General features: G+C 47.4%; 1 protein-coding gene across 2 annotated transcripts in view; it reads left to right on the top strand.

The window, feature by feature from the left end:
• Rg (A kinase anchor protein rugose) overlaps positions 1-23093 on the top strand; it is a 337821-nt gene that overhangs the window by 100254 nt on the left and 214474 nt on the right. For both annotated transcript variants that reach the window (XM_077702285.1, XM_077702286.1), the window contains exons 9-22: positions 352-498; positions 1525-1578; positions 2175-2315; positions 3953-4095; positions 5736-5844; positions 6719-6877; positions 8928-9096; positions 9644-9786; positions 11480-11577; positions 13478-13570; positions 14811-14919; positions 20330-20411; positions 21495-21618; positions 22222-22414. In XM_077702285.1, the coding sequence (XP_077558411.1) occupies positions 352-498; positions 1525-1578; positions 2175-2315; positions 3953-4095; positions 5736-5844; positions 6719-6877; positions 8928-9096; positions 9644-9786; positions 11480-11577; positions 13478-13570; positions 14811-14919; positions 20330-20411; positions 21495-21618; positions 22222-22414 (1764 nt within the window). The remainder of the gene's footprint in view (positions 1-351; positions 499-1524; positions 1579-2174; positions 2316-3952; positions 4096-5735; positions 5845-6718; positions 6878-8927; positions 9097-9643; positions 9787-11479; positions 11578-13477; positions 13571-14810; positions 14920-20329; positions 20412-21494; positions 21619-22221; positions 22415-23093) is intronic.

Below are 23093 nucleotides of genomic sequence, written 5' to 3'. Positions count from 1 at the left end.
GGCAGACACTGTTTACATAATTAAGGAAATGAATAAACTAATTTGTGTCTCTCCACATCGCTTGAGCATCCCTAGGAATGTGGTTATGAAAGCGTTGAAAACATTTTACTTTACAGACAAAGGTAAGCTCGGATAAGTGCCGTCTAATTGTGCTTAGCAAAAACATTGCAAAGTATAATGCTAAGCTGTGTAATTCCATGTGAAACTGTTATACAATTTTACATAATGTGCTCACCGTTGGAAGCTCCAGTGTGTGTGCCGATGTTGCCTAGTTCAGACCGGGTGTCACAGTGCCACTTGGTGGTGGCCAGTGTGTCAAGGCTGATCTGTGTGGCTCGCCCGTGTCTGCAGCCCTTCGACAAGTGCTACATTGGGGCGGCCCCCGAGCTGGACGACGAGCATGTGTTCTGTGGCCAGATGTCGGCCGTGTACCTGTTCTCCGAGGCCCTGACGGCCCACCAGGTGTGCGCCATCCACCGGTTAGGGCCGGGCTACCAGGTACGTCACTCTGCCGGTACTCATCAAAGGGTGTTGTGGTGCAGGCCTGGCTCTAAGCTGGGGCTCATTGGTACATACTGAAGAGTGCATTATCACGGCCTTCTCCTCACCAACTGGCTGTGACCCTTAGTAGTGTGGGAACTTAGCCAGGAGTGGGGCAGTGGGGCTTCATTCTTCTCTTGAAAGGAGTTGCGGGTGGGTCGGCAGCGATGGGGAGCTTGGAGCGATGCTCCTAGATGTGACAGTGGAATAAGGAGCAGGATCCCGGTTCATCTCCCCTAAAGGCTTGGTGGCACGTCACCCGCTGTTCACTTAGATGAGCAGCAGGTCTTGTTTGCACATGTATGGATGCAGCCTTCACATTTCTACTTTCCTACCAATTCCTTCGAAGATACTAGCCACGAATTTTTACAGGCATCTGCTGAAAACTTATTTTTACCAAACAATATGGGAAAGAAATTTCCATTTGGCTCCACTTATTCTACTTTGGTTCCATCTTCAACGAGGCATGTCTTAATGTAAGTTTATTGAAACAACTCCCCCAGTGTGTTTGTGTTTTCCAACTTCAAAATATTTTGCAAATATTCACAGTTTTTTAGTATGTGGTCCTATTCAATTCCAAATTTACATGTTGAAGAGCTACTCTCTTCAGCTGCCCTGTCAGTTTCTTCTGTGGCACCTCAGCGTCCAAGCTTAACGCATTTGATGGTGCAAGAGTGAATATGTAAGGCATCATCACCAGGTAAAATTACGAGTGATGACTATGACACGCCATCAGGAGCTGCAACAAGGAGAGGTGATTTCTCTGCAAAAGACGAGAGGGGAATTAGGCAGTGCCCTTAGCTGCAACAAAGCCCAGTATTTTACCTAGAACACGTTTGGCCATGGACAGTCTCAGCTGGGAAAAAGTGCAGTGCTATCAAATTTTTATTCTTTAGTTGTGTTATAACATCGGACGCCTCCTTTTTTTTGCTTTGTTTTATATCCTGATGGCATGGTGCCCAAGAAAAGCCTCTTCCCTTGCAGAGCCAGTTCCGGTTTGAAGGCGAGAGCATGGCCCTCCCCGAAAGCCTGAAGCGCGTAAGTGCCTTTTTCTTTGTGTGTGCAGTGCTTGCTCCTTTGCTTGCTCTGTGGTTAAGTCGAACTTTAAAAAAAAGTATTACCCTGCCTTGCAGGGTATACAAGTTATGGGTTTGGGCAATTCAGCCCTCGCAGTAATAAATTGTTACCTCTACCGTGTGCCAAACAAATGGAAGAATTCGGTTGTTTTATTGCGCCGTTGCTGTGCAACAGGAAATCGAGCACTTGTCGCCATTCAGACTATACTGTGGGTATAACATACGCAGTATGTGTAGGGTGCAGCATACCGAGGTCTCCTGCACTGGAAAAGAAGGAGAGCCCAGCCCTGCTTGTTGAAGCTTTGCTGTTGTGTAGCCGATTCACCCTTGTTTCTTTTTTTTGCCACCAAGCTGTTGGTGGGAAGACTTTGTGAGGTCCTTGCTGGAGCACTTCTGCATGCTACTAGTAGGCCGCTGTGCAAGCAGAGCTTGGAGCGAAAGAAATGACGAGCCCTTTTGAAGTGCTACGGCTGGCTGGTTTGGCTAGAAGAGCTCGTTGGTCAGTTCCCCTCCTCCCGAGTGAACGGCTGGCTGAGTGCCTCGTCCTGTCCCGTGCAGGTGCTGTACGACGGGAAGCTGTCGAGCGCGTTGGTGTTCATGTACAACCCGGTGGCCACAGACAGCCAGCTGTGCCTGCAGGCAGCGCCCAAAGGGAACGTCTCCTACTACGTCCACACCCCGCACGCCCTCATGCTCCAGGCGAGTGTTCCTCCTGCCCGCACCTGCCAACACTCAGAGGCCCCTACGCACGAGCCTGTCTTCAGAGCTGCTGTCGTGGCACAACAGTCCCCAGCAGCAACTGCTGTACTGGCTCACATTTCTGTGCTCATCATGAAACAAAAATACACAACGAAAGTAAAGGCTTGCAAGGAAGAGTGGGTACAAGCAAGGGCTAACGTTTGCTCCCTGCGGTTTTGAAAGGTTCCTAATGAATATGTAGTTTACACTTGTCACCAGCATCTATTCTTCCTTGAGATTTCATTGCACTACAGAAATCCTTGTGGTATCCAGCAGTCATCAACTTCAGGAAATCTGAATGTCATGTGTAGTACTCTCTGACGAATTCGAGGATTGTTCTGCAGATGCCCACAAGGCTATACATAATGTGCATGCATATTGCTCAGCCAAGGGTTGTCCTACAGGTCCAGTGCAGACATTTAAACGTTACACATTCATTTCAGACAAAAAGCCTAGCCTGTGTTCTCCAAAAGGCACACGTTAAAACTGGTGAAATCTGTGGGGAACTTTAATACCAGCCTGCACTGAAATTTGGGTGTGACATGTTGGCTCTTAGGAGGCCTTCTAGTCGGAGTAATCCAGCTGCCAAGCTTCACATCTGAAGCTCTAGCCAAACCTCACAGGTGCTCTTCCTTTTCTTGTCTCCTATATCGAGCACGGCCTTGTAGCATTATGCGAGCTTATTGAAAATTAATCCATGAGGTCACATGCAGTGGGGCTTGCAAAATGTTGTGGTTTATTTTGAACAAATTCCAACTGTGCAATATGAGACCAAATTTGAAACTCGGAAGGCCACTTGGCAATCTCTTCGTAATTTCAACCTCTTACCTTTGAAGTCTCTTGAACTTCTGAACATTCAGTATGCCCAGAGTGGACAATTTGGGGGAACTTTCGTGAAGCAATCTCCCCTTGCTGATCATCACTGTCAAAACAAAACTATGACTCTAAATGTCACACAAGCATGGCTGTTCACCTGTATTGACTTTCCTGTCAAAGCCACAGCTGATTCTGTGAAATCAGACAATTTAAATGTGGCTTGTCAGCCCCTGGATGATGGGTTGCATGCAGTTTTGTTTCACAACGGTATGAGCTAGGAACATTCGGGCTCAGGATTCTGCCATTGTTTTTGTCGTCAAGCCCTCATTTTTCATCATTTTCTCCCATAATTGCCCATACCCCATAAAAGTGTCACTCATGGTCATATGAGGTACAAAGTCAGATGTTTGTAAGCTTAAAGGGTGTAAAACGGGTGTTGAAATATTGTTTCTGGGGTGCACATTTTCTTGTAGGACCAAAGAAAGCTTCCCTAGTGTGCTCCGAGTGCTGAGCAACAGAGATGTGAAAATGTGTGGACAAACTGCGGCCACAATGTGTAATCGAAGCCATAACCAGGGAGAAGGGAAGGGGAATCAGAGGAGCTGAGGCCTCTTCCAAACACAGCTCAGCCATGTACGCAGTAGTCCCGCTGTGCCCCGTGTTTGTGCCGGGCTGTAAGTAGACGCTGGTCCCTGCGCTTGCCTGTGTGGTGAGTGGCTGTGCATGTGTCGAAGGAAAGGCAGGTGCTGACTCTATCTGCGTGTGTGCCTTTATCCACGCAGGATGTGAAGGCGGTGAGCACGTACTCCATCCACAGCACGCTCAACTCCATCGGAGGCATCCAGGTGCTCTTCCCGCTGCTGGCCCAGCTGGACCTGCCCATGGGCCTGGCCGCCCTGCAGGAGCCCCGCAGGCCAAACATCTGGTGGGTGGGCCTCCGGGCACCTTTACGCTTACTCAATGTACACCGCTTGGGAAGCTCTCCATGGGCCCCGTGTATCAAAAACTGGTCCACAGTTGACCGTGGGGCAGACGGGGGAAAACATGGAGCAGGTTGACTAGCCTGTCATCTGTCCGCAGAAAGTTGAAGTGGTATTCACACACTTGCAGCTGCTGCTCTAAGTCTTGAAAGAAAGAATCATGAATTTCATGTTTTATAATTTGAAAAACAAGTTTCCTTATGAAGTAAGTGTTGACAGAGCTCAGTTTTTGTCCCTTAGGTGCTGCGCCAATACACTTGCCCCTTTGCTTCAATGCAGGGGTATTAAGCAGAGTTTCACAACTGGTGCTTATTGAAGAACTCTATTGGGTGCCGTTGCAATGGGTCCCTTGTCACGGGAGAGGGTGGTGTTGCAGATACTTTCTTTTGCATAGTAAAATATAATGCGTGCCGGGCACTACGCAAACACTTGTCCCCCAGTGTGTGCGAGTTTGCCCTGGCACATCTATACATTCCCGTGAGGTGCAAAATGATGGCGAGGGGGATGCTGCCACTCGTGGGAGGCGGAGGCAAGTTATTTCGCTCCTCACGTGTGGAAGCTGTGGAGCACGAAGACCCCCTCGTCAACAGGGGTGGTGGTGCGGTGGGTCCACTCCACGTCTGAGGGAAAAGGGGATCCAAACCATCACTTATCATCACACTTTATGTTTTTATAAATTTCACTGAAGGAAAAAATTGAGTTCGCATTTTTTGTGCATCAAAAGAAGGGCAGGGAGGCAGCGAAGGAAAAGATGGGAACAGGTTAGTTATGTCAAAATGTAATCTGCTCTGAGATTACAGAGTATCATGAATAAGTCTGCAAACTTAGTACTCTGCTTTGTAGCATGCAGAGCGGACCTAAAAGTAGGGACTAGAGCAAATTGTGAGTTCTTTCACTGGTCGTTTCTGATGTTCTTGCTTGATGATCCCTTGGTATCCCTCTGGCCAGCACTGTATTTTGGTGCTGTTGAGAGAATGACGACGACGTCAGGTCATTCCGTTCAGATCAAGACATGACACCTCTTCGCATACTCAAGATGAAAAGACGGAACAAAATAGGGGGATCTTTCTCATGTTGCCTGGTAATTTGTGGCATGGTGTTCACCACGACATGGTGGCACAGTGCTCAACCTTGGCAGTAGGTCCAGGTCAAAATCCGTGCACCCCTCTGAGGGTGGTGGCCCTCCTACTGTATCTGGATGCCAGTCTTGTGAAAAGCGAGCTCACTGCAGCCAGATGGGTTTCAGTCAAAAAGTGATTCACCCATGATCAGTGTGGGCATGAGCATGTCGAGAATTTACTGAAAAGAGCAAGCCACTTTTGGGTCAGCCGAAATTCCACGTTTAGATATTTGATAAATGACTGCACAAAAGATCATTTCTCTCCACCCCCCCCCCCCCGTAAACAAAAAGTTGGCACGTGTGAAGTGAGCTTCCAGACGGCAGCCCAGTGACGAAAAGTCCACTCTTTTTGCATCACCCAATAGGTGTGCCTTTTAAGCACTAGCACCGTGCTCCGGTGGTGCTGGCCAGTGTCTGTCTGTAGTGGTATGTGCAGTGTGGTCATGGTCTCTCCTTGGCACGCAGTGCGACGCTGATGGGGTTCATCTGCGAGATGTGCGAGAGCAGCAACACGGTGCAGCAACACATGATCCAGAACAAGGGCTTCCTAGTCATGAGCTACCAGCTACAGAGGGTGCGTGCCCCGCTGCTTTCCTCCTCCTCCCCGCCTGTGCACGCTCTGGTGCCACTCTGCGCTTGCCTCCCCGTGAGGAAATGTGTTTTCAGTGGGTGCCTTTTGCATGTGAGGGGAGTGTACATGGGCTGTATGCGTTCGGTAAGTTGCTAAATGAGCATGCTGAAGGCAGTTGTGTGCCTCTCAATTATGCAAGGTGCACTGCTTAAGATATTTTTAACTGTCAAGCCATTGATGGCTCACCCTGAGGATGCTTTTTCCATGGTGTGGTTCATGCACAACATTTGGAAATGATTAGCGAGCAAAGTGTTATACAAAGTATTTCTTGCTTGGAGGCTACTGCATTTGAGTGCAGATGTGTTTGAGCATGGGCATCTCTCAAATGCTCTCCATTCGCTTTCTTCTGACCTTTAGTCATTACAGTAGAACGGAAATTTGAGCTAGTTGGATCTGATTAATGTTTGAAGCGCGGACAGACGAAACACAAGACGTTTTGTCCTCCTCCTCTTGTGTTTCGTCTGCCTGCGCTTCAAACATGGATTTAGTCATTAGCTGTGTTGATACGTTCCGATAGGTTTGTTGGTAGACATATGTAATAATATACGTGTTTCTCTTTATATTATCCGCTCTGTAACGCCTTTAAGAGCCATGGCCATTTGGAGTTTTGGGGGAGAAGCATTACTCCTACCGCATTGTGCAGTGGGAGTGGACTGTGTACTTAATTAAGCATCACTCCTGTCACTGGTACGGCCACACTTGCTCGGGCTGAAATTAACACTCACTCACCAAGTTAAAAGGGAGAGGGGGTATCAGCAATGCAAGGAAGGCAACACGGGGTCCCACGTGCCGACTGACCCGTCCTTGTGGCCCCCAGGCGTCCCGGGAGCACATGACGGACGAGGTGCTGCACTCATTCCTGTCGCTCACCAAGCACCTGCTGACCGTGTACAGCAGCAACGGGGAGCTGCTGCTCAAGCACCTGCTTGACCACATCCTCTTCAACCCGGCCCTCTGGATCTACACGCCCACCGCCGTGAGTGCGCTCTCCCCCTCTCCCTCTCCCCCCCAGCAGCTGACGAGCTCCTCTGGCACCCCTGCCTAGCATTAGGCGTGTCGGCCCCCTGGAGGGCATTGCAGCGACGAGCAATACATGCTAGTCAAGAGAAAGAGTGGCCTCGCAAAGACACTCCAGGCGTAAATTCTAACCTGCACCCCCTACAGCAGGATCTCGCAGCTGCCTCTGCTTGGGCGTTTTGGTTGTGCCAGCTTGTTCTGTGGCTTCTGTTATGTGGTCCTTTGCTGTATGCAGGGCATAGAAGTCACTGTTTCAGACTGCTCAGGGATGGCCCTTCATTGGCAATTAGCTGTTAATATTGCTGGAGCAGAAATAAGGGAATTTTGCCTGTATGCAGAATAGGTTTTCTTTTTCTTCTTTTTTATTTTTTAGTGAAACTAACTTGACATGTTGATAGTTCAACAGTGTTATTGACTGCAAACTTTAGCTTAAACAAAAACAAAAAACAAAACAGGACGTCAAAACAAAACACAGGCACAATGCTGACTATCAACTGACTATAGTGAGCATTGTGTCCGTGCTTCCTTCTGATGTCCTGTTCTTTCATTCCAGCTGAAGTTTTCAGTCGGTATAAACCAACTCGCCCAATCCCAAGCAATTCAGCACTATATTAGTAGGAAATACTGCAGTAACCTTGGCACGAGGACAGAGCCAGTCTTAGTGCTGGCATTAAATCTGCTCACCTTTGTTTTCCAGCAGAATGATTGGCAGGTTTGATCTTAGTATCGGGACATTTTATTAAAACCAAAAATGGTTACGCACATTGATCCAAGTGCAATAGCATAGTGTGAAAGCTTTCGTTGTGTGTGTAGGGACCCTTATCTGCTTTTTGCATGGGCTGAGAGCTGAAGATCAGATGCTAGTAGGGGCATCGGAAAGGAAGGGAGCATTTGGTTACATGTATCATGAATACACTCATACTCTGACAATTGGATCCCAACACTGCATTCTACAGTGACTCGTACAGTGATGTTCAGTTGTTATAGCATATGGTGAGGAATGGCTGGCAGCATTGCAATGCAGTAGGAGCTCATTAGTTTGTACCGTGCAGCGGAGCTGTATCAGTTTGAAATAATGAAAGTTTGAAGTAACGGAAGAGAAGAAGAGTAGCTTCACACCACGATGGGGATGCAGTAGGGCATGCCAACAATTTAATGCTTGAACAAGTCTACGATTGCAGCCTGCCTTGAATCCTTGAAAGCGACTGCCCGCACTTTTTGGCTTGAATGAGTGGTTGTGAAGAAAGGCCTTCATCTTCTTCGAAACTAGTCAGGGAACGTGTTTCATTCAATCGGCCATGACTTCAAAGTGAACGACTGCACTGGCACTTAGTCCTCCCCATGGTCACAACTGGCAGTACACCTTGTACACCTCTGACTGGAGAAATAATGTCTCATCTGTCAGTGCCAGACGCGCCACTGCACATGGATCCAATGTTACATAGTCTGCGAAGGAGACATCTTTTGAAATGTCCACCTTGGTGGCTGTGATGCCATCTTTGAGCAGACGTGGCTGGCTTCCTCGCAGAGCGTGTGTGCTGAAGCCTCAGTGCCGATAGCAGTTTGCTATTGGAATTACTGTTGCTTGCTCCAAAGCATGCAGTGGGTGTTTTTTTCCCGCTGTGTTCCAAACGCCAAGCTGCTGAGGTGGTGGTGTGTAGTTAAAATTACCTGTGGCAGAACCTACAGACATTCGAAAGAAACAGGCTTTTATTTCTACGGAACTTGGAAGGAATAAATCACGCAGTTCAAACTACCTGTAAATTAAAATTATTGAAGCTATAATTAACGAGCTTTCACTGCAGTAACAATTTATTTTGCCACATAATGTAGAGTGAAGGTGATGGTGCAACAGCAGTTTTTTTGCTATAGTGTCCAATGTATTCTTGCAATGAGCATCCGTATAAGTGGGCTGCCGAATGCCAGTGCCAGCTAAGCTTCCCAAGCGTGCTCAGTGCACTCGTGCAGTACCCAGAAGAAGAGCTGCTCCCACTTGTGGGCTGGTGCAGGTGCAGACCAAGTTGTACGCGTACCTGGCCACTGAGTTCCTGGGAGACACGCAGATCTACAACAATGTGCGGCGTGTGAGCACCGTCCTGCAGACTATGCACACCCTCAAGTACTACTACTGGGTCCTCAACCCGCGCAACAAGAGCGGCATCACCCCCAAGGGCCTCGGTCAGTCTCTGCTGCTGCTGCTGTGGGCACTGCGCTGGAATGTGCCTCTCTGATCCCCCCGCTTACTCGTTGGGGTCATCGCAGTTGTCATTGCTTCATCCTTTGCTGTTTGGGCGTTTGACCAAGTCCGGTATTGCTCAGGGGGAAACTTCTCTGCTATCTCTCATCCCTCTCTGTCTTGCTCTGATGTATGGAGACCTCTGTGCACAGCTATGTCCAGGTGCTAGACTGTTTAGAGTTAGCTGTGGATGTTGCAGTGGGCTCTCAGCCTTCTTTTGCGTGCTGTTCATGATGTAGCAGGAAGTTTTAGAACTTTTTAGAACTTTTAGAATCTTAGAACCTTAGAATTTTTTTTTAACTGCCAAGTTATGTCCTGTGATCCCTTGTAGCATAGGACCTAGGTGCAAGTGCATTTCTGCACTCGGGCTTAGTGCATGTTCATGTAAAAGCTTTGGACTCGGAAAGTGTCAGTGCTGTGCGCGCTCGTGCCCTCTCCCCCGGGTCGCTCTCTCTTGGGAAGCCGACACGGACTGCGTGCCCCTTGCAGACGGCCCCCGTCCAAACCAGAATGATATCCTGGCAATCCGAGCCTACATGTTGATCTTCCTCAAGCAGCTCATTCTCAAGGGCAATGGCGTTAAGGAGGACGAACTGCAGAGCATCCTCAATTACCTCACCACTGTCCACGAGGTAAGAGGTTTTCTTAAACAAACACCGTGGACTAGAGGCTGCTTTACCTGGCTAGCAAACTAGAACACAAGAACATGAAAATTCAATTGTAGTTTAGTGCTGTGTCCTGTCTTTCTTGGTTTGTCCTTGTCCAAGTTCGCTGTTAGCCATGTTTAAGATGCTTTACCAACTAGCCCACCAAGCCATCTTCGAGAACCAAAGCCCCCAGAGACTGCATTGCCTATAGCAGACTAGAGCATCGAGAACCAAAGCCGCAATCCTTTTCAGGGCATGAGGAAGATGCCACTGACTGTTTGGTTGACTCACAAAAGGTGCCAAGAATGCGCTCAGAGCGAGTCAACAAATAATGCTCGGGCAAAGCGTACAACACTGGAGTGGCCGTTGCAAGCTTATAGGTGGAAGATAGTCTCCACGAGCTTGCTAAGTCATCCGTGGTGGCTGACTGGGTCCACCCTTCTAACGAGAGACTCGCTTCGTCCCCTGGTCATGGAATTGAGGTTGCCTAGGGGACCAGCATTATAGCGACCATCAAGCAGGAAGCACCCGGGAAATGCTTTTTGCGGTGTTTCTCAGCTTGGTTTGGAGAAAAGGATCTTAGGAGGGGGGAAGGTACCAGCGAGAGGCTGTCAAATGGTCGCTATACTTTGTAGTCCTGAGCAGTTCAGAGCAGTTCGTGGGCAGTCCAGGACTGACTGCTGTCACAATGAAGACCTAATGGGCGAAGTAAAATCAGGAGCTGCTCTGTAGCAGCTTTGGGCAGCCCATAATGACAAATTGAGTAGACCGAGAGAGAGTTCCTGTGCTTTTGCATACGTCACGCCAGCCTGCGCAGAGTGCACAAAATCTGTGCCCCTACTGTGAAGTTTTAGGAATGGTTACACACCCTCCCAATTAGTGCAAACCCGCAGTGGGGTGTGTCGTGGTTGGTGCAGCCAAAACATCTGTCACTCTTTGTGTGTGCAGCTGTGTCACTGTTTTCAGTCAAGATTGAAGGGCACAGCTTTATTTCACTTCAGTTAAAGGTTTCTGCTTTCCCACTCCTGGTCTCAATGTTGGTAGTTCAGTTGTGCAGTGTTGCATCGTATGTATTGGAAGCAAGCTTGCAGTTTTTGGTACCAGTGTACTGCAGAGGGTGTTTTTGCATGTAGTCATAGCTTTTAAAAACTGTTCGGTACTGCAGAGAGTGTTTTTACATGTAGTCATAGCTTTTAAAAACTGTTTGTTACTGCAGAGGCTGTTTTGACATGTAGTCACAGCTTTTAAGAACTGTTTGGTACTGCAGAGGGGTTTTTTACATGTAGTCATAGCTTTTAAAAACTGTTTAATTCTGCAGAGGGTGTTTTTACATGTAGTCATAACTTTTAAAAACTGCTTGGGACTGCAGAGGGTGTTTTTACATGTAGTCATAACTTTTAAAAACTGTTTGGTACTGCAGAGGGTGTTTTTACGTGTGGCCATAGCTTTTAACAAGTTTGTTTGTATGTTTTTTTCAGCTGCCCTCTTGGTTGTGTTCCCCCCACCCTCTCTTTATTTCATATTTCTCAGAATTTAACTTTCTATTGGGCTTGTACTTGCAAACGACTGCCAGGATTTGTATTGCTGTACTCAGATCTGAGGTGGATCCTGTCCACCACTTGTAAAAACAAGGCTTGTCCGGTTGCAATAGCTGAATCCAAATGCTTTGGGTTTGCAGGATGAAAACCTTCATGATGTTCTCCAAATGCTTATGAACCTGATGGCCGAGCATCCTGCTTCCATGGTTCCAGCGTTTGACTGTAAGAATGGTGTCAGGTGAGGGCTGCTCTCGATTCAGGCTTCTTGCACGCTTTTTTGTCCTGATGAAGGCCTCAAGGGGAGACCAAGGGAGGTCCAGCTTTAGCCTGGAGGTTAGACCTCTCCTCTTTCTGGGGGGTCTGGAGTGGTGGGCAGCATAAATGAAGGCCAAGGGAATGATACATTCAGCAGAAATTGCGGGTTTACCACTCAAAAGTTGCTGACAAACCTTTTGTCTATTCACAAGCGTGTAGTGTTTTAATGAGCTGTGCCAGTATGCATTCACAATTTGTTACATCCCAAATCACAATGCACGGGGTAGTAGTAATAGCAGGGGGGGAATCTTTGGCAGCAATCGCATTTCTGTTTTTGTCACTGTCTGCTTTATCAACCAATTATTGCCAATGAACATGGTATATATTTGTGTCTTAGCACAATTTTTTTTTAACCCCTTCCCCTATTTCCCCCAACAGGCCAGAGTACCATCCTTTCTATAATAAATTTATTCATTCATTCAATTGAACTCTTGAACTATCACGGGGTTGTACAACTTGTGAGTTGTGTGCATACAGCAGTAGAAAGGGCTTGCAAAGCGAGTGCTTTTGTGCTTCCATAAATGGATATGCACCTCGGGGAGACGATATGGTTGCTGCCAAAGTGCCACTGCACGGGGGGTTGGGGGAGGGGGGGGGGAGAGGGAATCACGGAGGGAACGTTTTTGCAATTGTTGCATAAGAGGGTGATTGTTGATCAGTGATGCACATAGCATGCACTGATAATTGCATTAGCGTTGGGGAGGACTGACAGACACGCTTGTCAGCAGTTCTGTTGTCTTTTTTTCTTTTTGCTGTTCATTATTTTTAACGCTGTTTCATTGTGCTAAGCCAGCCAGTTGTCGGTATTGTTACTGCACATTGTACAAATTGTTGCAAAAGCTAGTGCAATTGCATGAATTCTCACTGAAGCAGTCAATTGAAGGGAGGCAGGGTGCATGTTGATAAGTAGGCTGTATGACAAATTTAGTGGGGCATGTTAAACGTAGCAACCAAAAAAAACTTATCACATCGCTAGTGAGGTGAAGAGCAAAATGGTTGTGCTGCAGAAAGGCTGCCTTATGCTGACCTCGAACACTTTTTCCTGCTGTGGAAAAATTGCATGCAGTGCTGCACAGGTGGGAGAGTGTTTGAATAGCTGTTCATTGGGGCTACAACGGTGCATGCATGGAAGATGTGGCATCGATGTTGTCAAATGAAGGCCTCGGTGAAGGGCATTGTACATTACGAGGGGCCAGCAGCATTACAAACATGCATTGGATTAACAGTAGCATAAATCATGATGCCTCATACCTGGGGCTGATTACGTTGTTCAAGGCCTTGCACTCTCCCCTGGGGAGCCCGAAAGAACAGGCGCTGAAGTATATCAAAATCTCGATTAACAGATCCTGGATGTATGGTAAAGCCTGTTTCATTTAGCGGAAGTTTTGTTGTTAAGTGAGACTATGCAAAGTTCTTGCAAGGGAGTATTAGTAGTTCGGAGGCCAAAGTGCTGTGGTTCTGTTGTTCCTTGTAGGTGGCACTTTTGTTTAACTAGCCGATTAGGGCCCATTTAGATAGGCCACTGCAGGTGCAAAGACATTTTTCCTAGTCGGCAACTCGATCCACCCCTAGCTCAATGTCTCTTGAGCTTGAGTCTGTGTGGCAGCCACTAAGCTTGTGCACAAGTGCCCCAAATCACGGGGCCACGTGCCAGGGGGTGGCAGCTGCTGGACATGTGATCGAGTGGCTGTGTCTCGTCGTGCAGCTCAGCCTTTGGAGTATGGGGGGGGGCTCTACAAGGGGCAGTGGCAGCCTCTGCGAGAGGGACTGCTGTCTTTTGTGGAGCTGCAGTGACTCTTCCTCCCTCCCCCTCCCTCCTGCAGGGCAATCTTCAAACTTTTGGGCTCAACGAACGAGAGCATCCGGCTCCAGGCTCTGAAGCTGCTCGGCTATTTCCTCAGCAGAAGCACGCACAAGTAAGGGCCGTCCCCAGGAAACTGGGCCACCAGCCAATCCCCATGACATTTACGTTTAAATTTACTATACTCCCAGGGCAGGACACAAGGTGCCCTGGGCGTATATTCGCTTGCATTCGTGGCACAAAAAGTGTGATCCTGTATAAAAACTGGGCCTTTTGTTGGTGTACTACTTTTCTGGCAGTAGGAAGGCTGTAGGATGGCTTGTGCCACAGCAATTGACAGCATTACTCATTCGTAAATAGGTTTTGCTTAAATGAGTGCGAATGTTACCTTCTCCTACTTTCTTTTTGGACCACAATGTCATTAGCCACTGGGCATACTTTAAGCAGCATATAACCTGCTTGAATTACATGTAAGTTTTGACGAGTATGGTTGGATTTTAGTGGCACAAGGCCAACTCGTGCAAAGAGTTCCAAAAAGAGTGGTTAACTGATAGAGATGAAAAGAAAAATACTAAAATTTGTGAGCAATACCAGAAGTAAAATAGAAAATGTTAGTAAGCTTTGAAAACACCATTGAACTTGCAACCGCGAACTTTGTCGTGCTTTGATGGCGTCGTGAAAACGAGGGGCACTTTCCCTTCAGGAAAAGCTTGACGTACTAAACCCAGTAGACAAGTAACCAGCGTGGAAGAGAGTCGACATCGCTAGGGACCTTGCATCACCACGTGTGGTGGTGTTTTCCAACGATCGCAAAAAGCGGTAATCCTACATTCTCAGGTTTTTTAAGGTTCGAAAGCCAAAGATGTAGACATGCATGGTTGCAAGTCAAAGCTACGCTGTTTTTGTTCATTTTTGAAGGTTTTCTCACTGCTGCGTTTTCCTGGTTGTTGCGTTTTGTTTTCGCGGTCCGGGGAAAAACGTATGAACGGGGTTCCACTGTATATGTACTATATCTAATCAGTTTAAACTGTCTTTAAAAAGTAGGTTTGTTGAGTTGTCTTTGCTGCAAAATGTTCTGGTATTTAATACATACCTTGTACATAATCACACCGTGAGGTTGCGCTTTTGTTAAAAAAGAAAGTCTTTATTGCAGGGTGTCTGTATTGCCTGTATTGCGTTTGCCTTCAGATGTTTATTATTTTTATTACTGGGAAACTTCATTAACCGAAATCTTTTGTGCGAGTTTAGGACTACATAGTTGACAGGTTAATTTTAGTTGTCTGGCTTTGCTGTTCCGGTATGTCCAAACCCGCGTTCAATACCCACACGATGCGACGAGACATTTCCTTTTTCAGGCGGAAGCACGATGTGATGACGCCGCACAACCTGTACATGCTTCTCGCGGAGCGGCTGCTGTTGCACTCGGACCATCTGACCATGGCCACGTACAATGCTCTCTACGAGGCAAGTAACCCACCACTTTGATCCCCAGTGCCTGGCAAAAGTGCGATTGTCTCACTGCTTTGGTCTGGAGAAAAGTACATTGCAGTTGGTGCAGCCTCTGTGCTCTGCATAGGGAAGGGTGTAGTAATGCTTAAGGGGAGACGCGGGTCTTAAAACAATTTCTTTTAATTGTTAAGTAAACTCTGTGAAACATGTCAGTCTTGCAGATTTTTTTACAATGATTTCAAATATGCCATTATTTTTTGAGTCAGTCAATTAGTTGCCAGTTAGAGATAATTAGTCATTCTTGGAGGAACAATACACAAAACAGTGTTAGTCAGAACACTGTAATCTGTATATTTTCCAATACTATGAACTGTGGTGAATGTAATAAGAGAATCAGATTTTCGATGCACCACTTGGAACTAATTTTACAGCTCATTAAACGTTTGAAATGGGCATTCGAAATGGTCCCTTGCAGTGATGCTACCGCTGCTCCAATTGCGCCAAACTGCGCCTAAGTGCTCTTGCTGCTACATCCTGCTACATTTCCTTTAAATATGGCGATTCTGCGCCCAACCTGCGCCGAAGGGTGTACGCCGACTTTCAGAAACAAAACTAACTACTTGAGGTTCCCCATTGAAAGCGACATCGCGGTGCACCTGTTTTCAGGACGCAATCCGAGCCAAGCCAAGGCAAACTGGCCTTTGCTGCGATAACGGCGATGATGCGTTTTGTGGCTGGCACTTCGTAGGCGTTGTGAAATCTCCCCCCGCCCCCCCACCTGGGACTGTTAATTCCGTGCAGTGCGCTTCGCACTTATTCCGCTCGCGAGACTGGCTGCCGCCGTCGCGACCGTCCGCCTCGCCGTCTTCGGGCCACGATATGCGTCATGATATGCGTGCCGTACTCGTGAAGTTCGGCAACATCGTCAGGCATCGTGAAATTGCTGTACTCGCTCGCCAACGTGCCCCGTCAGCGTACGCGTCGACCGGGTGCTGGCGGAGTTGTGCTGGAAGAAAAGTAGGCAAGAGATGAGGACGCAGGAGTTGTAGTTACAGCGGAATCTCGATGATACGAATTTCTGATAAGTTCCGGCGAAATTGCATTGTTTTAAATGGGAAAAATTTCGGCTATTACGAACGGACCTGCGGTGCCCGGCGGATGATACGAACGAGTCGTCGAGGCGCCCGACTGCCGAGCGAGCAAGCTACGGCAACGGTCGCGCTCTCTGCCCTCTTTGTCGCTCTTTCTCCAGGAACGGCCGGGCTGTTGTTTTCTTCTCGCGAAAACGCGCCGCACACTCCACAGGCACACTGACGCCGCCGCGAAACCACCCAGAAGCTGCGCGGGGCGCGGCCGGTCGTGGCAACATGGCGGCTGTTTCGGCCGCGAAGTGGTGCGGGGCGCTCAAAAGACCGCTTCTAACCGCTCTTTAAAATGCCGCTCAAAGCACACACGAAGTTTTCTGTGTGGTAAATGAGCTAATAATGTGAGCGAAAACGGTGCTACAAAACATCATCCGCGGCGCTAGTGAAAGCGCCCGTGAAATATCTGTCGGGGTGCTAAGCCTAAACATTCCCGGTGGAGCCAGCCGGCTGTCTCGAGCACTTCGTAACTGCCGTCATGAGGCGCACGCCTTCCCATTGGCGCAAGTCGTCAGGCTCCTCTCACTGCCCCGCGCGTCGCGCGTGATTTTCTGACCGCGGTCGCCGAGTGGCCTCCGCGGGCGTGAAAATGTTGCGTGCACAACGCAGACGCGCACGAATCGTGCGCAAAAATGCTCCTGTAGTGAGCTTAGGCACCGCGATTGAGGAGATGAAAGTCCAGAAAGGACCGCTCGGCGACATGGAGGTTTAAAAAAAAAAAACGCAGAAAAACGTCACGGATTTCTTCATGCAAAAGAAAAGAAATAAACGATAACTTGTTTTAGTGCTTAGTTTTTTTGTCTGTGTTGTTCATACGAATTTCGGATGATACCAATATTTTTCACAGTCTCGCGAAATTCAATCATCGAGATTTTACTGTAAACAGATGAGAATTTACAGAGTGCAGGGGGGAGAAAATAGTATGCAAGGACAGGAAACGGTGAGAGAGTTCGGGCCGCGCGCCAGCGAGCGAGTACGGCAATTTTACGACTCCTGACGTTGTTGCCGAGCTTCACGAGTACGGCATGCATGGTGACGCCCGTGTTAGATTTCACGTAGAGTTCATAGAGGCATAGAATTCACATACGTGGGAATTGAAGGTGAAATGCGCGCATGTAGCCTCGCAGGGAATTAGCATAGTCTCGGGGTAGGGGGGAGGGATTTCACAACGCCTACGAGGTGCCTGCCCATTTTGCTGTGTAAACGTCAACTGAAGTTTCTGCGCACAACTGGGTGCGAAGCCCGTTGACAGGCCTTGTCAATGGTGTTTTCAAAGCTGAAAGATTTGTACATTTTACTTTTATTTTGCTTTTCTTGTATGTGTGCCACTACAGGTCAATGGGGGTCTCATTTCATGACCGCCTTTAGGCATAGCAGTGTGCAAACAAATGACAGAGCGGTTCTTTTGCCCAGACTTGAACCCTTATTATACATGGGCACCTTAACGGCCGTTACGAGAACGGCAGTTGGTCTTAAAGGCAGTTAGGGGGAGTTACATGGCAGGGCGAGCGCCGCTGGAAATCCAACGGCGATCACCGGGCCAACAGAGGTCACCGGTCTCCGTTCCGTCGGCAGATGGGCAAGATGGCTGCGCCCAGCAACGTGTCCCCGCTGCAGGCGAGCGCGCTGTCACAAACTCACTGTGCTGTTACAAAAAACGGTTGCAGTGGGTGAAAGAAATACACTGTGTAACATGCAGGGCAGAAAATAATTAGAGAAGAAAATTTTTGAGCTCGCGAGGTAGCATTTCAAAGTAACGTGATAAATCATCCAAACGGAACTGAACATGGGAAGTGCCGTGTGAGCACAGCCACCACAATTCAGTTCCCATGGCTGTTAGGGCATTCAACTGCCGTTTGCGTTAATGGCCATTGCAAGTGCCCATGTAGCAGGGGTACAAAAGCGATGGCTGATTTGCCGTTCATTATTGCTGCAATGGCAGTGCACCAGCGTCGCAGGCAATTTTTTATTCGGATTTTAATGGCCTACCTTGTCATTAACGGAGGCGTTTTAATTGCTTGCGGCAAACGTGTCGTGAAAGGGCACGATTCAGCCTGGTGCTGCATGTTGGTTGCCAGAAATGGCTGCCTGCTGCCTTTGTAAACAATAGCGCTGCTATCGGTGGCTTGCCGTTTTAGACCTTTATGGTGGCAGCGCTGACGCTGCTTAATAGTGATGCATGTGCAACACGGGGAGGAGCGTGATGTTGAGTTATGCAGTCAAAGCCGTGGCGCTACTGATGCTATCAGTCAGCGCTCCCACGATAGTCTTCCAATAGCGCTCGATTTTACATAGCATGTTCATTGTGACGAGGAATTTTTAGTGTGTTCATAGTTGTTGTGCTGCTGTTGTGTAAAAATGGGAGCTTGTTATTTTAATTTTTGTTGTGCAGGCCAGTGCACAAAATTCAATGCAGACATTCTTCAGGAGACTGATGAAAATGGGAACAGAATATCCATGTTCTGGGTTGTTTTAATTCTTTATTATCGTTGAAGGATGTGCTTTTAGCGATTATCTATCATGAATGCCATACATTTCTTAAAATTGCTTCTATCAACACCTGCTCCGAAAGCTGGTTTTGCTGCTCCAAAACGCATTTTTGCCTGCTCCAAAAGCTGCTCCAAATGCGCCTAAGCCAGTAGCATCACTGTCCCTTGCCACTGGTGCCATCAAATTTGACACGACACTGCCACGATACTGCTCGTGAGAGCGCCCCAAAAGGGCCAACGGAAGATGCCACGCAGAGCCCAGCAAAAGCAGAAAAAAAGTATTGCGAACAAGCATTCGGAATAACTACGCAGTAGGTAGGGCTGAAAAGCAAATGCACAGTTGCAACTGTGCCGTTGCGTTCCCAATTTCTCCTTTGACTCGCCATCGCCGCCAGTACAAGTTTCAGTTTCGATGTAGGTCGGCACCCACAACTTCAGATGTTGAAATCTGAAGAAATAGGTTGACCTACAATCATGTAAATACGGTAGCTTTCATATACAGTCTAGTCCACTTAAAGCAATATCCAAGTGCCAAGGAAATTTTATGGTTATTACTGGTAATTGTTATAAGTGGGCTGCGAAATAAGAAGGCAAAATGGAGCTCAAAACATTTTATTTGCATGCAAGCAAGCAAGGTCGTACTACTACTTATTTTGCAGAGAAGAAGCCATAGTCGGTTTGCTTTGCTGGCTGCCCGCGAAGCTGGCCCACATCCTTTCCAAGAGCATCTTTAAGTGCTTCACCTAGCTGAGCGAAAGCGGCAAAAGGTCCGTGGCGGAAATAGTCTAAGGGACTGTAGCAATCGTTCAGCCTCTTGCGAAGACCCCCCACTTGAGTAGGCTGCTCAACTGCGTCGACAGAGTCGCTACTGTCATCGCTGTCGGCAGCACATATTCACGCAACTATTACCTCTTCAGTGAGGCACTTGGACGTTTCCAAAATGTCGGCCCTGATGTTCCTTCCACAGAAGTACGGGGGCAGTTGAAGAAGCACCCAGTCAAATCCAACTGGCGTGCACGTGCCACAACAGGCGAACACGCAAGTGGGCGTGGGGACGATTCCAAAGCGGTGACGCCAGGAGGGGGGTTTGGAAGGAAAACTGCTGTTTTTACCCCCTGGCTTCCTTATAAATAAGCGACGCAGTCCACTCATTTTCTGAGGAGTAAAAGAGATGCGAGGCACATCGTGCCTCACGGCGCATGCTGCCGGTGCGGTCAGCGCGGAGAGTGAACGGCAGCTCGCATTTTTGGTGCATGCTGTGACCGGGTTCAATTGTTATATTTGATATTGCGGCACTAGAGCATTGTAATAAGTGGTTTATTTTACTATAGAAAGCATACAAAGTAGGCGGTGCCATAGTTGTTCATCGTTATATCCGACATAGTGTTATAAAACAGTATTGTTACAAGTGGACTCGACTGTATGACCTTAACCATCCAGTTGTTGTTTTAAGTATACATTGTCTTTTAAGTGTGGCCATAGCGGAGGGTAGTATTTGTGTTTTATCATGATTATAGAATACCGTACGCTGCCATCCTGTGTGAAGCACTTCAAGAGATGATGGTTCAAGAAATGTTCACAGTTGAATCTAGTTAAAACTACTGAGCATGTCCTTTTAAACGCCGAAAATATTTACCCATTAATAGTTATTTACCTAACACAGCTGAGTACTCTTTAAATTAAACCTCCCTGCACCCACCCATGAAACACCTGTGGTCACGGCTGTCGGGAGTTGAGCCTGTCTGAGGCCAAGCTGTGCAGTGTTTCCTCATTCTGTGGCCATACTTGTTGCAGATGCTGACAGAGCACATATCCAACCAGATTCTCTACACCAAGCACTCAGAGCCAGAGTCTCACTACCGACTGGAAAACCCAAGTTAGTCCCTTCCTTTCCTTGTTTGGCATGTACACAGCTGCTTAATTTCAACAACACTCTAGCTAGTGTGCAAAAACAAAGGAAACTTTTGTCAATGCTCTAACGATAAAGCCCTGCTTTAGCTAGCAGCTTGGCACATTGAAAAACACCAGTTAGAATCGTGGTATTCATAGCCTTAACTTGAAAAATGGTAATTTATGTGCTGAATGCAATGCAAAGTTGGACAGTTAACTTTGAGCCTTGTCCAAGCACGTTTGCTGCAAGAAAGTCATATGTACTAGGATGCTCCTCTCTCAGACTGTTCAGAAATAAGTTTTTCTTTTTATCTCTCGCTAGTGTAGCTCTGTACTTGTGCAAACATTACGGGACCACTATGGTTGAAGTTGCATCATGTGACCAAGAAGAAAAAATGGACAAAAAGTTACCCTGTGGAGTGCACCTATATAGTTAGTGTGTACTAATTATGTGCCGATCTCTCCTATTATGTGCCAGTACTATCGGGCCAATAGTTTGTTCATAGAGTACATATCTAGCTGGACTTAATCAGGACGACTTCAAGTGGCACCTGAATCTGCGTGCAGATTGGTGAATTGCCAGTTTGAACAACTACAAATCATACGTGGAAGGGACAAGAAACAGCACTGAAAATAATTAGTTTGGAGAATTAAAAAAAAAAAAAAGGAAGACATGCACACGTCCTTGCGTTACACGGGGTTTGTTAAAGACAGCATGGCAACAGCACAACTTCACTGGCAGTTAGTGGTAGGAAAATGTTGCCAATTGATGGAGGAATTTATGCTTTAATTACATTTCTTGGCCAGAAACTGGGCGATTTTTTACATCACTGAAACATCATAATGCTTTCCTAATCCCCATGCACGCTTAAAGAATGTGGTGATCATTAAAATGCTTTCACAGTTTGCCTCTTACATCTCTTAAGCCTCGCAGTTGTAAGCATCACACTTACAACAGGTTTGCTCAGTTGGAATAGCACAGCGCTTGGGAGAGCTGGCCTTGCTGGTCCCGTGGGGGGGAACTGGGGTGGTGACGTGCTCTGCCCTTCTCGCCCCTCCCTCCCCGCAGTGATCTTGAAGGTTGTGGCTACACTAATCCGTCAGTCCAAGCCGTGCGAGGAGTTGATTGAGGTGAAGAAGCTCTTCCTCTCTGACATGACCCTGCTGTGTAACAACAACAAGGAAAACAGGAGGTGAGCGGCACGCTTAATTGCGGCACCCAGGGGCTGGCTCTGCATCTTCGTGCTGCCTCTTACGTTATGGGTTCTTCCAATGAAATGTCACCCGTTATTTACTAGGCGGCCGTTCCTTCTATTATTATACCAAGGTGAGCTCGTTTCGGTAGTCACTGTTGCAAGGTTGGATGTCAGGAAGCCATCGTCCCGCACCAGAGCACTTTCCGATGAGGACAGCTTTTTCGCAAAGCTAGCAGTGTCTGCTTATTCAGATGATTGAGATACACGGGTACTGAACAGAAAAAAAAAATCAACTACACGTGCAGTGGTTTACAGCTAAGCTGGGATTGGTTTGTCTGCACTAGTAGCCCGGTTCCTAAGTCCACGCACATTAGCATTAACTATGCAGGCATTTTTGGAGCTGTGCAAAAACATCGCAGCAGCCAGGTTTTCCTTTTGTAACAAGTGGGGCAGTCATTTATTTCATGTCCAAATATGTCATTAGCATCTAGACAGCTTCGTGTCGTGATATCATGGAGGATTGATCGAGGTCTGAAGTTTGCAGTCGCGAAGAGTCATTGACGTGGGCTGCTATCAACCCCCGATGGGGCCGCCACGCAGGACGGTGCTTCAGATGTCCGTGTGGCAGGAGTGGCTCGTGGCCATGGCATACATCCACCCGCGCAACGGAGAGGAGCAGAAGATCTCGGACATGGTGTACTCGCTCTTCCGCATGCTCCTCCACCATGCCATCAAGTACGAGTACGGGGGGTGGAGAGTCTGGGTGGACACGCTGGCCATTGTCCACTCCAAGGTTGGTGCTGCTGCTGCTTCTTCTGCCACCTCTGTCACCCTACTTGTTTAGTGCCGGTTTCGCAATGTTACTAAACGGGGCAGCATGCCTTTTGCCATGGCTTGTCAAATTGTTTGTGTTGGGCTTGCAGTAAAATTGTTAAAGATGTTTGACACAGTTTTGAACTCGTTTGACCCTGGTTGCATGTGCAAACTTCATTGTAACACAGGAGAGAAACACGCCTTGAAGAGAATTTGAGGTTGAAAAAAGATATTTTTGCAGCTAGATACTAATGCCTTATTTAAATTGTTCGGTACCAAAATGTAGCTGAAAGAATTTGCTATTCAATAACATAAATGTCGCATATGTATTTATTACATAAAGTAATGAGAAAATGTTTATAATGTAGACATTTACACAATGAAGATACCTTTTTTGTTTGAAAAAGGAGAACAAAATATTGAGAGTGAGAAAATTTCAAGATATGCATTTTGTAGCATGTTACGTTACAAAAAGAGGATACAAGTTTCAGAAATTATTGCCGAAAACTGTTTTTTCTGCAAAAAGTTAGCATGGATGCGTGGCATGCCATTCTTCGAAGCAGTCCCTCGTCGGGATGAAACACAGACAGACACCGCATGACTCACAAAAAATGGCAGTGTTTATTTCTGCTTTTTGCTTCTAGCAGAGCTTGCCGTTA

This window comes from Haemaphysalis longicornis, unplaced genomic scaffold (assembly GCF_048455015.1).
Source record: "Haemaphysalis longicornis isolate Haplotype H1 unplaced genomic scaffold, Haemaphysalis longicornis Haplotype H1 scaffold_3, whole genome shotgun sequence".
NCBI lineage: Eukaryota > Metazoa > Arthropoda > Arachnida > Ixodida > Ixodidae > Haemaphysalis > Haemaphysalis longicornis.
The sequence above is the reverse complement of the archived record's forward strand: the minus strand, read 5'-3'. Positions and strand labels throughout refer to the sequence as shown.